We start from the raw sequence: 15214 nt of genomic DNA, 5'->3' as shown, positions 1-15214 counted from the left end.
AAGCCCCTTTCCTGAGCTCACTAGATGGGACTGGGGTAGGGAGATTGAACGGGCGCATCGGTTCCCATTTAATATACGTACGAGAGCCGGACAAGCTGATGAAAGACCTAGAGCTTTTCTAGTCTCATTTAACAATTTTTTGGCCCGAGAGGAGGTTTTTCATTTAGCTCGCCCGGACAAGAAAAGATCTGGGAAAGATGTTGAGTTTTTTGTTAGGCCGGATTTTTGTTGGTCTACAGTAGAGAATCGCTGGCAGCTACACCAGCTTATTGTGTTGTTTCAAGGTAAAGGTGCGCAAGCATTTTTGATGAATCCGTCTAAACTTAAAAGTAATATTCCAGGACCGCACTCGTTTCTTTACTAATGAAGCTTCTGCTAAGGAGTTCTTGAATACTATGAGTTCTGGGAAGTAAGGATAATATATAATATTAGTCAATGTTTCTTTTTTTTTTCTTTCTTTTTTTTGTAGGCTTTCTCTATCCTCCTACTTTGGATAGTCAATAATATATGTTTCGGTCCAGTCAGGAGGAGGGAGGGACTACCTCTTTTATGACTGGGGGGGGTTTGTGAGCAAAGGCAGGAGACACACGGCAGCTTGGCATCTATAGGTTCATGGGTCCTAAAGCCTTGTTAAAGGGGAGGGGGGGGGGTAAGACAGTGCTTGGTGAGGGTGGGGGGTGGATGGTTTGGTGGGGGGTACTTTGGTGGGGTAATAGTGAAAAAATCCACGGTATTAAAAATGGAAATAAAATTATACAATGCGAGAAGCCTGTTTGGACTTTACAACTGTAGTATCATTTGGAAATGATATAGTTTCTTTTTGGTTTTATTATGGTTTCCAGGGGGGTTAAAATGTGTTCCTTAAATGTCTCTGGCCTTAATAATTATAATAAGAGGAAAAGGGTTGCGGCAGAGCTTCGCATAATTCAGCCAGACCTGCTATGTGTGCAAGAGATACACATACCTTGGGGCAAACGTAGTATGTTAAATGATTTAGGTTTCTCCCTTTTAGTTGCCTCACAACAAGCTTCAACGACGCGGGGGGTTGCAATATTAGCTAAAGCAGCCGTACAGACTACAGGCCGCTGGTTAGCGGATAAAATGGGGAGATGGGCTATCACTGAATGTGTGCTAGGTAACAGTAAACTTACACTTTGCACTATTTATGGGTCCAATTTAGATGAGTCGACAGTTTTTGACAATCTAAATTTAGAGCTTGCATCTTGGCCAACTCCATTAGTGGTATGTGGTGATCTCAATATTAGCTTGGTAAAAAAGGAACTTCAGAGTGGACCACAAGGGTATAAGGGACGTAAACCCAGAGTTTTTAAAGCTCTATATAACTTCGTGAATGATCATGGCTTGGTCGATGTATGGGATAACCTTTTTCCAACAGATCCGGGGTACACGTTTTACTCATATCCTCATAAGAAATTGGTACGACTTGACTATTTTTTCTTATCTTCAGCATATGTATCAGGGGCATTGGTTTACATATTTCCCAGGATCACATCGGATCATGCTCCAATACTTTTAGAAATAGTAGCAATCGGTCTAAAGTCTATAATAAGAACCTTTTCATTTGATCGGAAGCTGTGCCTAGATGACAGTTGTAAATAACATATGTCTAGTTGGATTGCAGAGTTCTTCGATCTCAATAGACAATCAGCTCATACGGCAATTATATGGGACACTTTTAAAGCTAGCTTCAGGGGCGAAGTGCTGAGTTTTGGTTTATATCACTCGAAGAAAACTAAATTAAAGGTATAAGAATTGTATTCCAAAATGATAATGGCGAGGGAAAATTGACCCAGGGGATAGTACAACATAGAAATATAGTGGATCTTGGGACAAATGTTGCTAGGTGTCGGGCAACTATTAATGCTTTATGGAACACGGAAAATGCTAGGAAATATTTGACATATAAAAAATAATGTCTTGAGTATAGGGAAGCGGTTGGTCGTTGCTTAGCACTTCGGTTGCATATGAAAGAAGCCTCCCATCGAATTATGGGTCTTAAAGATCACCTAGGTGTTTTGTGCCATGAGCCTCAAGGGATATTGGGCATTTTTCATCAATTTTATACGGAATTATATACACAACAGGAAATATTTGCTTTAGGTAATAATATATTTATGGGGGGAACATACCACAATTAGACCCAGATGAGGTAGATCTATTAGAAACCCCAATTTCTATGGAGGAACAGTTAATAGTCTAGAAATGGGCAAAGCCGCGGGACCTGATAGTCTTCCGGGGGAGATTTATAAGGTATTTTTTCAACAGATTAAGCATGAAATGTTGGCTACTATTAGTTGGAGGAGGTGCTTCACACCTCCTCCAAGACAGGATGGCCTTCCTGGGCGGGAAGCTTCAAAGGCGATGCCGTCATTGAAATCTAACCCAGGAATCTCTAGATAGTGGGGGAAGCCAAGCCCCTTTTTCTGCTCTAATTCTGTCAGGAGGAAAGGCGGGAAAATTTGTTAGATTAGGAGGAGGGTCTCCACTTAGCCAACACCACCTTTGGAGTGGGCAAACGATGAGAACCCGTTTCCTGAAATGCCATGGTGGAAAAACAACCTATAAGGGTTAGGGTAGTGCCCCTTCCCACAGGAAGTGGTCACTAAAGAAGGTAGACACCCTAAAGGTAGGGAGCCCATTGGATACTACCTGTCTCCCCTTGTAACACCCCTGAATTCAGTATTTAGGTGGCCCCCGAGACCTGAACACCAGATTCGATGGACAAGAGAAGACTAGGACAAATAAGACCCACTGCACGAGAACTGAAGCTCTGCTGCAGAAGAAAAAGGCACCAAGCCCTACCTGCTGCCTCCAGGACTCGACAATCACTGCCTGCTGTGTAATGCTTAACCTGAAAGGACTTCGAGAACCCCGAAGCACCTCAAGCCTTAAAAAAATCAGCAAGAAGCTCCCTTGGAGTGAAAGTATCACTCCCCTGCACCCCACAGGCACCGATCCCGTAAAGTCCGATTTGTCAATTTGCTGCTCCTCAACAACCTCGAAGCAGCACTGAAGCAAAAAAAGGTACAACAGCTGCGGAGGGTCAGTACTGTCTCCTCACCGAGTTTGGAGACACCAGGACCTACAGGAGCAGCTGCGTACCAATACCAGGGGTACCAGACCCCCAATGGCAAACACAGAGAAGAAGATTCCACACCGGACTCCCAAAGCACCAGAAGCAAGCACCCATCGAGAGACGTTGGGACACCCAAGACCTACTTCCTGAGTGGCCCAGTTGTCCCAAGATCACCTCTTAACGTTGCCTGCTCCTGACTGCGAGGACCTCCTCCCTCGATGGAGCCCCACTGGACTTTCCTGTAAGTCCTCCTGTGCAGTCTACTTGCAAGTGGCCCCCTTCGTCCTTACGCAGTAGCTTCCAAGACACTCAGCGCTCTGCTCCCACTGACCCGGGATGCTCCTGAACTTCTCCTGCAGGAACTTTGGACCTGGTTCCAACATTGACCTAAAACGAGAAGGTGAACTTCTCTTCTTCGCAACCAATCAATGAGAGAGGGGACTAGGAGCGAATGAAAAAGGTCCTGTACCAGTGCTCCTGAAGGTCATATAATTATTCCATGGATGGTTTACAGTTCCTATATAAAGAAAAAGATAGCAATAGCCAACGTATCGGCTATAGAGAGTAAGGTGTGTCTCCAAGGTCAAGGTGAGTGTGTAGAGTGGGGAGAGGGTACTCCTTGTTGTGATACTGAGTGCCCTCACACACCCTTGCGGATGTTTAGCATCATCATTGGGCACAATTGCTCCTCGTGGGGGTGGCGCTGTAGTCCCTCACGGGCCCTTGGTTAGGGGCTCTCTGTTGGAGTTCTTTTAGGAGTTGCCGCATTTGTGAGTGTGGGTGTGTGGGTCAGGGTGTGCTAGTGAGTGCAGGTATTAAAATTGAGACAGGGTCCAAAAATAGTTTAATTGGGAGGTCCCTGGTTCAAATTAAAAAATTGGCGGGGATGGAGATGCACGGTAGTGCTTGTTATGAGAGGGGAAACTAAACAAAATAATGTCCTACTTCTCTCAACCCGTATGGTGTAATAACAAAAAGTGCTGTAAGAAAGGTTAGGTCAACATGTTTCGCGCTTTTAGGTGGTCCCTATTGGTCCTGACGAAGCGCTCCTGGATCCAATAGGGACCACCTAAAAGCGCGAAACATGTTGACCTAACCTTTCTTACAGCACTTTTTGTTATTACACCATACGGGTTGAGAGAAGTAGGACATTATTTTGTTTAGTTTCCCCTCTCATAACAAGCACTACCGTGCATCTCCATCCCCGCCAATTTTTTAATTTGAACCAGGGACCTCCCAATTAAACTATTTTTGGACCCTGTCTCAATTTTAATACCTGCACTCACTAGCACACCCTGACCCACACACCCACACTCACAAATGCGGCAACTCCTAAAAGAACTCCAACAGAGAGCCCCTAACCAAGGGCCCGTGAGGGACTGCAGCGCCACCCCCACGAGGAGCAATTGTGCCCAATGATGATGCTAAACATCCGCAAGGGTGTGTGAGGGCACTCAGTATCACAACAAGGAGTACCCTCTACCCACTCTACACACTCACCTTGACCTTGGAGACACACCTTACTCTCTATAGCCGATACGTTGGCTATTGCTATCTTTTTCTTTATATAGGAACTGTAAACCATCCATGGAATAATTATATGAACTTCTCTTCTTGAAAGCATTCTATTGTTTTATACTACATTTTTCAGCTTTTCCCCTATTGTTTCCAATGGTGCGCAATTGGGCACAAAAGTGATATATTTTCCAAACTTTGAAAAAATCGTAACTGCAAAAGCACTTACTTTAGAACTGTGTTCTGAGTCTTAAAAATTACATAAAAATGTATATTGTTTTTATAAATTGATCTCGGATTTATTCTTGAGTGTGTGCATCATTTATTGCTTCTGTGAGTGCAACAAATGCTTAGCACTATCCTCTAATAAGCCTAACTGCTCGCCCACACTACCACAAAAAGATAATTAGAATAATCTGCTTTTACCTCTGTTTACCATTTAGGGATTCACTGGACTCTCTTCACAGGTCTTTGGCACCCTGAAAAGGTGGGAGCACTTTGATGACACCTTACTCTAAAAGGCTGATATCTCCATCAAGATGTTTGTAAGAGCGGAACGGATGAAGAGAGGAGGAGAATGGATGTAGATGTTTACTTAAAAATTGAAAACTGCATCCATGCCTGACAATCTGAAAGATCAACTATCTGTGGTAAACTCCTATCATCTTGAAAGAAACCCCCCTACCCAACCCCTAAAGGTATGGAGTGAAGAATCGAAGAGGCTTAGAAGATGGAGGTGTAAAGGAGAACACAGAAGATCCTTGCTCCAACTACCTCTGCTTACACCATGGCCCCTTGGTAGGGGGAGGTGGGGGGGGGGGGGGGGAGAGTGGTATTAAATGGTATTTATTAAAATTAAAAAGGCAAGAAAGTGTTGTGGCATGCAGTGCAGCAGGATATGTAGACATGTTCAATAGGCAGTCCCCACACAAACAAAGCAACCCTGAGCATAGTTCTGCTGCACAACATTACCACACAAACATGTACTACCCCTACATGTGTGAATGGAGGGGCATGAGTCATAGCCTATTGGCAACATTATGCGTTGGAGTAGGGCCAGTAGAGTTGGGTGGGATGGGAGGGACAAATAACATTGTTCATTTTCCTTTTCTTTGGAATACTGTTAATACACTTGTATAGGTAACTAGAAATCCAACTGCAGCTACAATCGAGCTGTCTACAATTTGTACAATATGTCATAAGACATGTTTAGCTAAACAAATTAAAACCCTGCTCGACTTTTAAATGTAACTGTACTGCATACTACTGTAATACATTTATTACATGTACCTATGTCTATATAAGATGCAAAAACTTTAAAAAAACAATAAAGTGTGGTTTTTTTATAATTCTTTTTATTTTAACATAAGTGGCACAGTTATATCATCCGTTTACATATCAAACATTGTATATGCGTTCTGTACAGTATACATGGCTTGTCTTAATCTTTATAATATTGCTCATACATTGCTTCGTGCATTCACATCGTTACATACATTAGTATCTATAACATTAATTTATTTTTATTTCTCGGGTCATTGTTGTCAATGCACATATTCCCCCTCTGTAGGTGTTCCAGCCTCACCACAAAATAAAGTGTGTTTAAAAAAAAAAAAAGTGTAGTGCCACTTGCTGTTTTGTCTGATGTCTCCAAAATAGATGAACATATCCTCTGAAACCCCCCCCCCCCCCCCACACACACACACTACTTGTGATGCTTTCACGCAGGAGCGAAAAGTCCTAGAGCAGCCTGACTGAATCTCTCAGTGATTCACCCGCCTTTTTCTAAACAGTCTCTGTCTGTCAAAGAGCATGTAAATTAACTTGCTCATCAAATCAGGTGAAAATTTAGTCATACCAATCCAGGAATGCTGCTGATGAATAACTGAAACTGGACCCCTGTGGCCATACTAGTTTGCTTGCTCTAGATAGATTCCTTTGTGCCATCCTGTAAAAGGTGTTTAAATGCCCCCCTGAGATGGTCAGTAATAAAGACACTACTAATGCTGCTAGGTCCAATAAAGCATGGATATACCTAGGCAACAGCTTTTCCCCCCCAGGGAAACCAGTTTAGTTTGCGTGCTTTAAGAAAAGCGGAGTAATGAATAAGATCAATTGAAGCAGGCCCTATCAAGGAGGGTCATTCAGGCTCTGTATCCAGTCTGCTACTGTTTTGTAGATGACTTAGTAAACTTGAATTTCAGTCTTAAGGCGATAAATACCCCTCTTCTGTGAATCATCTGTTTTCCTGACCGGAGATCTGGCAAACTAAGAAATACGTAGTAGACCCCAAAAAATCTTACGTCCTCTTAAAAGATTATTTTATTAAAATCTTAGAAAATAGATAAAATGTCTTCTCTTAGGGATGTTCCTCCAATCTTTTCTTAGCAAATCAAATAACCTGTTCTCTTAAAAGCAGCTTCAAAGATACTCTTACATTGACACCGCGTTCAACAGAAGCCAACGTCAGTTTTGAGAACAGCTTCAAAAATGGTTTCAGAACCGAATTCAGGACAGTCCAAATAGAAAGCATTGACTGTCTGAATCTGGAGTCATATTCATAATTGCTTGTTTCTTGTCGGCTACTACTATGGAATTGTAAATCTCCTGCTATCATTCCCTGGACTAAGATCTCAGGATTCCTAAATGCACTTTGAGATGTATTCTTCCTCTCTTTATCTACCACCCTGGCTCTCATAAAATATTAATCAAAGCTCTTAAAAATAACAAAAAGATGATTTAAACCTAAAAGAGTAGGAGTAAATACATTTAATAACAAGTAAATAAGAAAAAGAGCATGCATCAGTAAGTACAATTGTAGGAGTAAGCAAAAGTGTGGGATAAAGGATAAGTGTAGGTGTGAGATAAGTGTAAGAGTTACTCTATGAGTAAGTAGGCATAAATACAAATGACCCCAGAAGATAAGGTAGGCTTATATAAGAGTGACCAGGGGTAAGTAAAAATAGCAGTGCATAAGCAGTAATAAGTAAAAGTAATCGTAGGTGTCAGTAGAGGGAGTAGAAATAACAGCAGCAAGTAGGGATAAGACTAAATAAACAAATCTAAGAGTAGTAATGGCAACACATTTTAATGGTGCCAGTACATACAGGAAGTTTCCTACAGTTGCTCATTAAGCACAATACTTATTCAATTTCAACTGCCAAATGCCGATGAAGGTTATGAATGCTTTCAAAATAGCAAGGCATTGTTTAAATGCATGCCCTACACAGCACAAAGCCAGGATCATTCAGAAAGAATTGTGTTCTTGAAAATGACACGTCTATTTGCAGTACTCGCCAATCTGGAGGCTGAGCAGGGTAAGTAGATGTTACAAGTCTACAACACGATTACCTAGGTTGGGCATCACTGGACTGGATTGTGAGTCAGTGAGTTGCACTGCGAATACCACTTTTGAACTGGGAGTCACTGAGCAGGACTGTGGGTATTCATGCTCACCTGTATGCGTGTCACTTGGTCAAACTGGAAGCTACTGAGTTAGGCAGAGCGTTAATAGGCCAGGAAGGAAAGGGAGAGGGGTCATTGCAGATACTGGTACAAAGTGTCAGTCACTAGACCAGGACCAGGAATTATGGAGTGGACTGGTAATGACGGGTCCAAAATGGAGTTCCTTGCATGGGCTGAAGTTCACTCAAGGGTCCAGGCTGTTACTCATTGGACTGGACTGGGATTTATTGGGCTGGTCTAGTGATCATTGGCTGTGTTAGATGTGTCTAGTCTGACGTCAGTTGTCATGTTCTTCCATGGTCTACACAATTTTTCCACCCGTGAAGGACCAAGTAAGGGGACACCTGATTCAAGGCTCTATTCACTACAGCTACCTAGTTACCAAGCACCTGCCACCTCTCCAATGCCTCTGTCAACCTAAAACTGGAGGATGGAAGAAGGGCAGTACAACTGGTGGCAGACTAATTTGTCAGCTGTTCTGTGGCCTCCTTAGCCCACACCACTCTGAAAACCAAAGATGCCTAGGTCAGATCATGGCTGGTCTACTGGCCTGTTTGCATTTGTGAACAGGCCACTGAGTCACTTCTTAAATGTCCCAGACTACTTTCACCTTCAAAAAATGAGAGTGATGGAACTCTGGATTACTTGACAACTGCCAAAGCATGCTGTTCGCAATACTAACAGATACACACATGATCAGACAACCATAAACACTGCATCAAATGCCCTTATCATTAAATACTTACACATGTTATAAGAGTTCCATGCATGCTTATAAACCCAAAAAAAATCTCTAAATTGTGTTCTGGTTCAGGGAGGACCAGACTTGGCAGTTTAGGATGGACGTTTCTTATTAGAGCAGGGTCAAGACCGATTCGCATAAAGCTGGGTCCAAACTAAGGTGGCATAGTGTGCAATGCAAGGATGGATTGAGATGCGGCCCGAGTGATGACCAGGGGCGGAGATTCATTAAAGCGTTCGATTCGTCACTGTTTTGTATACTTATTGTGTCGCCCTAAGTGGGACGTTGCCCAGACGTGGATTCCGTACACACTGTGTCACTGGAACCAAACTGTACCAGGCTGATGAGCTAATAACTAGGACAAAACTGGGCCTGGGTTACTTGTGTTCCGGTTAAGGGAGGACCTGGCTTCGCAGTTTGGGCTGGACTGTTCCTATTGGAGCAGGGTCAAGACTGATTTGCATATAGCTGGGTCCAAACTGAGGAGGTATGGTGTGCAAAATATCAATGGATTTCAGTGATAATCAATGCCGGAGATTAATTCAAGCATTCCATTCGTCACAGGTCTGTATACTTATTAAAAATCTAAAAACAGCAGAAATTCCCAATTTAAGAAACAAGTGTCACTGTATAGTGATGGAGCGAGTAGTACAAAATTTTGTATACCTCCCCCATTCTGCATGAAAATACTAATCATAATATTATTAAATGAGTTTGCATGAATATTAAACCAACATTACTAATATCCAAAATACAAGTGGGATTGCATATTGCATGGCTAAATAACCTTTGACTAAAATCCGTACGCATACTAACAGTAGTATATGTAATAAATAGAATAATGCATGATATATGTTGCTTTGTGGTGTCTTTGTAATGTTGCCCGAGAGGAGGACCAAAAGGGTGAATATAAATGCTTTAAATGTTGCTATACGCTAGATAAATACAAGCACATAGAGAGATTAGTAAGGGGTTAACATTAGATTTATTATTTCTATGCATTAATTACTCTTTTGTGTTTGTTTCGCTTAAGTTGGCGTTTGGCCCTAAATCTCAAAATGGCCACCGACGTGACACAACGAAGTGGCCACTGTCCCACGAGGCACGGAATGAAGTGCGCAAAAGCGACAAAGTCTTCCAGACCTCATCATGAACCCTGATCCTAGTGTTCTCAAACAAGGTCACTGTGGGATGACGGCCAAGACGAAAGACAATGGACGTCCACAGAAAACCAGAATGGACTGACATTAAATGAACGTGTGACATCCCCCCTTGAACTGTACCAATATCCCAAAAAGTTCCTGTCGGACGATCTCAACCAACCAATCACGACTGTATTAAAATAACTAAATGTATCTTCTTACTTTGATTTTGTTATAAAATACGCGGTAGAATAGAGAGACAGGCTATGCGATCACGCTTTCCGATGACAACGACGACGACGGTGACTCTACGCGAACTCTACTACTTAGGGTGACTGCTGTGTTCCCTGAATCCTAGATGATCCGGATGCTGCCCAATTATTGATGACTGCGAACTTTTCCTAATTCTATGGGCACTGACAGATGCTTGCACGTCTCTGGTCTTTGCTGATCTATTGAGACTGTAGCGTGCTGAGCAAATAACTTGGAACTTTGACAACTGACTGCCATATGACCGATGACTTAGAGGACTTCAGATAGCCAGATTAGGTAAATTTGATGTTCTGCGATTTACTTGAAATTTGATATAAACTTTCAAAATGCAAATCTATCCTTTCAAGAAATTTTAGATAAACAGATATTGATTAACAAGAATTGAATTTGTGGTTTATTAAGAAGGATAAGATCTAAATCTTGAAATGTGTTTTAGCTGGTTCTAGATCACCATCAACCAATCCAACTATTTTGGTCCATTGACCACGTGAGAGGAGTGCCTTGATGATCAGGATTGAGATCTGTAGGTGGAAGGGGTATTGATGTATAATTTGTAAATTAATTTTTCTTTCCCTGTAGGTTATAAGGTGTTCCCCCGCATGTCAAGCGCACAAACCGCTCATCCCTCCAACTGCGTGCAGATCGGTGAATGGTTAGTGTGAGTGTTGGTGTTATGGGCCCCACCAATGACTGCATGTGTGAATGAGTTAGTGTGACGTTGGGTCTGCGACGCAGGGGAGGATAACGGTACGGGTTTTGTATTCCCCGTTACCAGGGTTTCGGCGCTGCATCAATAGCCTAACATTTCCTTGCCAACTTAACCTTAATTCTCAGCCCACCATATGATTTTAGGAATGTCAACTATTTTCATATATAAAGTAACACAGTACGCTTTGGGAACAAGGAGATGTCTTGTAAGAAATTGAACCTCTGGCATATAGGATACATAGATTTATTTCAAGTTGTGAAGTAACCCACAAATAACAATTAAGAAATCCAAAGGTTGATTTTAGGAGCTATGCAGTGTTATACTATTAGACTTCCAAGTCAATATCCGTGATGACACATCACTTCGAAAGCATGCATTTGTGTTATATTAAAGAATATGTTCCATGTGACACGAGTGCAACTTCATATCCAGGGATATCAGCAGTTTGTGATCATGTTTTTAGTGTGTACTCTGAAACAGTCTCCTGGATGATTGAGTGCTACACAAAAACAAGCATGTGCAATGCAATCAGTTTCGCCTTTGGGGCCTTATATGTATATAGCTATGCAGCACATGAGCCTGGGTGCTGAAACATCTACTGTTCTTTAACATGGAGTGAAAGTAAGCGCCAAACTGCGTTACACGCCAGGTATGGGAACACATGGAGAGAAATATTGCCTTTCAGCGGGAAATGGTATAGTCCAAAGCTCTGTTTTTAATATAAAATCAGAGCCTTCGGTGGTCATATCACTGAAAACACAAGATGTGAAAAAATATTGTCTATGGGTGCTCGTGGAAGTCAATTTCCATGGACTGGAATCTAGAGAATGCTAAAGTGATTCTGGTATTTTACTGACCTCTGCTGGTCGTTTTCTATCAAGACAGTTAAATAGAGGCAGTTGAACAGGAAAAAAGTCCCTAAGTGGAAGCAGACAAGTCCTAAGGCTGATCTCCAGAGCCCACAAAGTACATACACATATAAGTATATACTAAAGTATATACAAGAGGTCTCGAATGTACTGTTTTTACACAATAAAAGAAGTTTAGGAATGCAATTTTCAACAGTTTCAGCCCGCTTTAATCTCATCTCTCACGAACTTTTTTGTACTAAATTGTAAATGTTCCTTTTACTCTGGTAACAAGAACTCCTACCTTAGGGAAAAAAAAAATAATAGAAATACTAATGGAATTATCACCAGAGATTTTTAAATGAATTCTGTCTCCATGTTTTTATAGATTTTACGCAAAATGGAGCAATAGGTAATCAATGTAACCTAGAAACGAGAGATAATTTCATATCACATTAGACTGTATGTGACCTTCTGATTGATTTGAAATGTTTACTTATTTTAATTATTAAAGTATTCAAGCAGACAGAACTGAGGACTATCAGAGCACAACTTGTAACACAAACAATGGAAATAATTATTGCAGAATAGCAGAAACCTACCTGTGAGTCGTTCTGAGGCTATTTATTATATTAACCATGGGAAAGTTTGAGACAATTTTAAAGGGCTTTGGTTGCTGTGCTTCACCAGATTATTCTTTCTCTGGTGCCAAGTAGCCCAGGACACAGGGATCAACCACAAAGAAGGCCTGGGCCACAGAGGTATAGTAAGACCATATCACTTTAGAAAGACTCTTACACCTACCTTTCTCAGAGGTACGAAAAGAAAACAAATGCCCCACAGAGGTCAGATTTTCAGGGGCTTTACCAATGTTAAAAGCTGTTTAAAACCTACTACAAGTCCCTGATCGCCAGTGTGAAATCAATAAAAATACTTTTTGTTTTGAGTACTTACCAATATGGAGCTCATTTTTCAGACTTTCGTTTGTGAGCATTAACAGCTCTTTTCCATCTATGTTGTTGAGCTTGAAAACCTGAACAAGATCAGGCAAACCCTCCGTAGACAGCCATGCAGAGACTTCATCCTCGGTCCAAACTTGAACAGATGGCGTACATATGTTATCCGCCTGCCCGCCTTGGAAAACAAGAGTAGGAAAATGAATAACTGCAAATAATAAGGCACAAAAGGATTTGTGTTCAACCTTCAAATAATGTAAATCAAAGTGCATTTTAATGCCAGAGAAAATATTCTTACCTGCACTAACTCCACTATTCTTGGGCCTGTCCCACAGAGCTATTAATTACACCCAATACTGGGCAACCTGAATTCATAAACATAGCAAGCACTTACAGAAATTACTATAATTCACTCCCTAAGAACTCTTGAACCAACAGACACCCTAAACCTGAAGTTTCAGTACTCTGTGTGTCATTCACGTACAATGTCCTGATCCATACACTGTGCTATCCCAGTCACTCTGGGGTCAATGTGTGACTTCCTTTGTGCAGAAAAGTAAGGTCCATGAGGAAAAAGTTACTTCCCATCAATAAAAATATTCTGATCAAGCCATTATCTTTTCCTCATTCCATGTATATCTTCCTGGTGCCAGACTGGATCCAGAAACTTTCTATTTCCCTGCTAATAGCTTCCCAGCCCTGCGGGAGTTGCAGTGTTCCCTCAGTCACAACTTTGTCCTTCCCGGATGTGACAACATCGGAGTGCATAAGCCCCAGCTGCTTTCAGTGCTCTGTACTTTTTTTGCACCCTATTGAGGCGTGTGGAAAGGAAAAATAAAGCATCAGGGACATCGACAAATACAGAGACACATGGTATGTTTACCATGCATTAATCGTGGCACTAACCCATCAGGGGAGGACGGGCAGGAATCTGGGAAGAGAGAATGGATAGACCAGAAATATTGTTACTAATGTTAAATAACTCGTTCTGTGAAGGATACATCTTCCTGGAGATTCCTTTCCCTATGCATGAATCCTAACACAACACCCTATTGGAGGTGGGATTGAGTAATGCCGATTAACCAAAGAAGTCGTGCAGCACAACCCTCACAAAGTAGGCATCACTGCATGCTTGGGCTTTGAGAAAGTAATGTTTAGCTAAAGGATGCAAGAAAGAACATCTGTCAGTCGGCAGATGTCAACTACCGGGAAGCATCAGGTGAGAGCTGTGGAAACAGCCTTGACCCTAGTGGAGTAGGCACGAATGCCAGCCGCAGGTTCTTTCTTGGCCAAAGTATACCAGATCTTAATGCAAAGCATAACCCAATACAAAACAATGCTTCTGGTCACTGACTTGCGCTTCTTGACACCGGCAAAACCAACGGAGTGCCTCAACCATTCTGTCCTGTTGAGTACAGGCTATGTAGCAAGATACAACACATCTGCGGTCCAGTCTATGCAGCCACTGCTGTTCCTGGGTTGAGGAGGAGGAAAAAAACATGGAAGAGTAATGGGCTATTTGAAATGTAAAGTAAATGCCTTTTTTGTTAACGTGGACAGGTGTGAAGAACTAATTTGTGCGTGAATGGTAGTCAAACCAAGAGGGTCTGAAGTGCTGTGACCCTACAGGCCAAAGTCATTACCACCAAGAAGACGGTCAAGAAGATTGAGAAGTCAAGCAGAGTAAATGTGCATCAGATCAAATGGGAATGCCAAGAGGAAATTCAACACAACATTCAACTCCCACTTAGAAACAATGAATGGAAGGAAAAATAATTCAATTACTAAGGGAAACAGAAGAAGGTGAACAGAGTAGTCAAAAAACCTTTTTACAGTAGTTACTGTTAAGCCCTGCTGTTATGTCTTCCTAGGGCAAATCACAGAACATCGTAAAGCATGACGGAAATAGGTTCAGACCTCCAGACTCACAGAACAACCCATATAAATGCATTTTGAGGTGGGTTTTCTGGCAGCCAAGATGTTGTCGACATTAAGCACAAGTGCCCCAGCTAGAACCACTCAACCTGATAACGTGCAGCTGCTGCATTTAGCGCCTGGGGTGGAGGACCTAACCACTCATCTTTGACAGCAGGCCCTTCTCCATACAAAAGAGGAAGTAGTAGCTGAATGAAGAGTGCCAACAAAACATCTTACCAAACCCTCATCACGCAATCTGGAGAAATCAGGATTACATTTGCTCATTCCTCCTGCTGCAGGATTCCTATCAGAAATGGGTTCCGTGTGAATGCATACAAAAGGCCCAGTGAGGAACTGAACCTGAGGGTGTTACCAAAGAAACTATTCAAAGAGCAGTGTATGCACAAAACCTAAGACAAATCCTTTATGGGCCGTTGCGAATAATCTCATGCATGGACACCACAAATTGGCAAATATTATTTCATTATCTTCCAAAAAAAAGGTATCACTCCTGGTCTTCCAAAGAGAGACGACTTAGAGCATATACGCT

General features: G+C 41.9%; 1 protein-coding gene across 2 annotated transcripts in view; it reads right to left on the bottom strand.

The window, feature by feature from the left end:
• WDSUB1 (WD repeat, sterile alpha motif and U-box domain containing 1) overlaps positions 1–15214 on the bottom strand; it is a 445966-nt gene that overhangs the window by 66209 nt on the left and 364543 nt on the right. For both annotated transcript variants that reach the window (XM_085645497.1, XM_085645498.1), the window contains one exon: positions 12746–12925. In XM_085645497.1, coding sequence (XP_085501623.1) covers positions 12746–12925 — 180 coding nt within the window. The remainder of the gene's footprint in view (positions 1–12745; positions 12926–15214) is intronic.

The sequence above is a fragment of the Triturus cristatus genome, chromosome 3_1 (genome assembly GCF_964204655.1).
Source record: "Triturus cristatus chromosome 3_1, aTriCri1.1, whole genome shotgun sequence".
Taxonomy (NCBI): Eukaryota; Metazoa; Chordata; class Amphibia; order Caudata; family Salamandridae; genus Triturus; species Triturus cristatus.
This window is presented reverse-complemented; position numbering and strand designations above follow the sequence as displayed.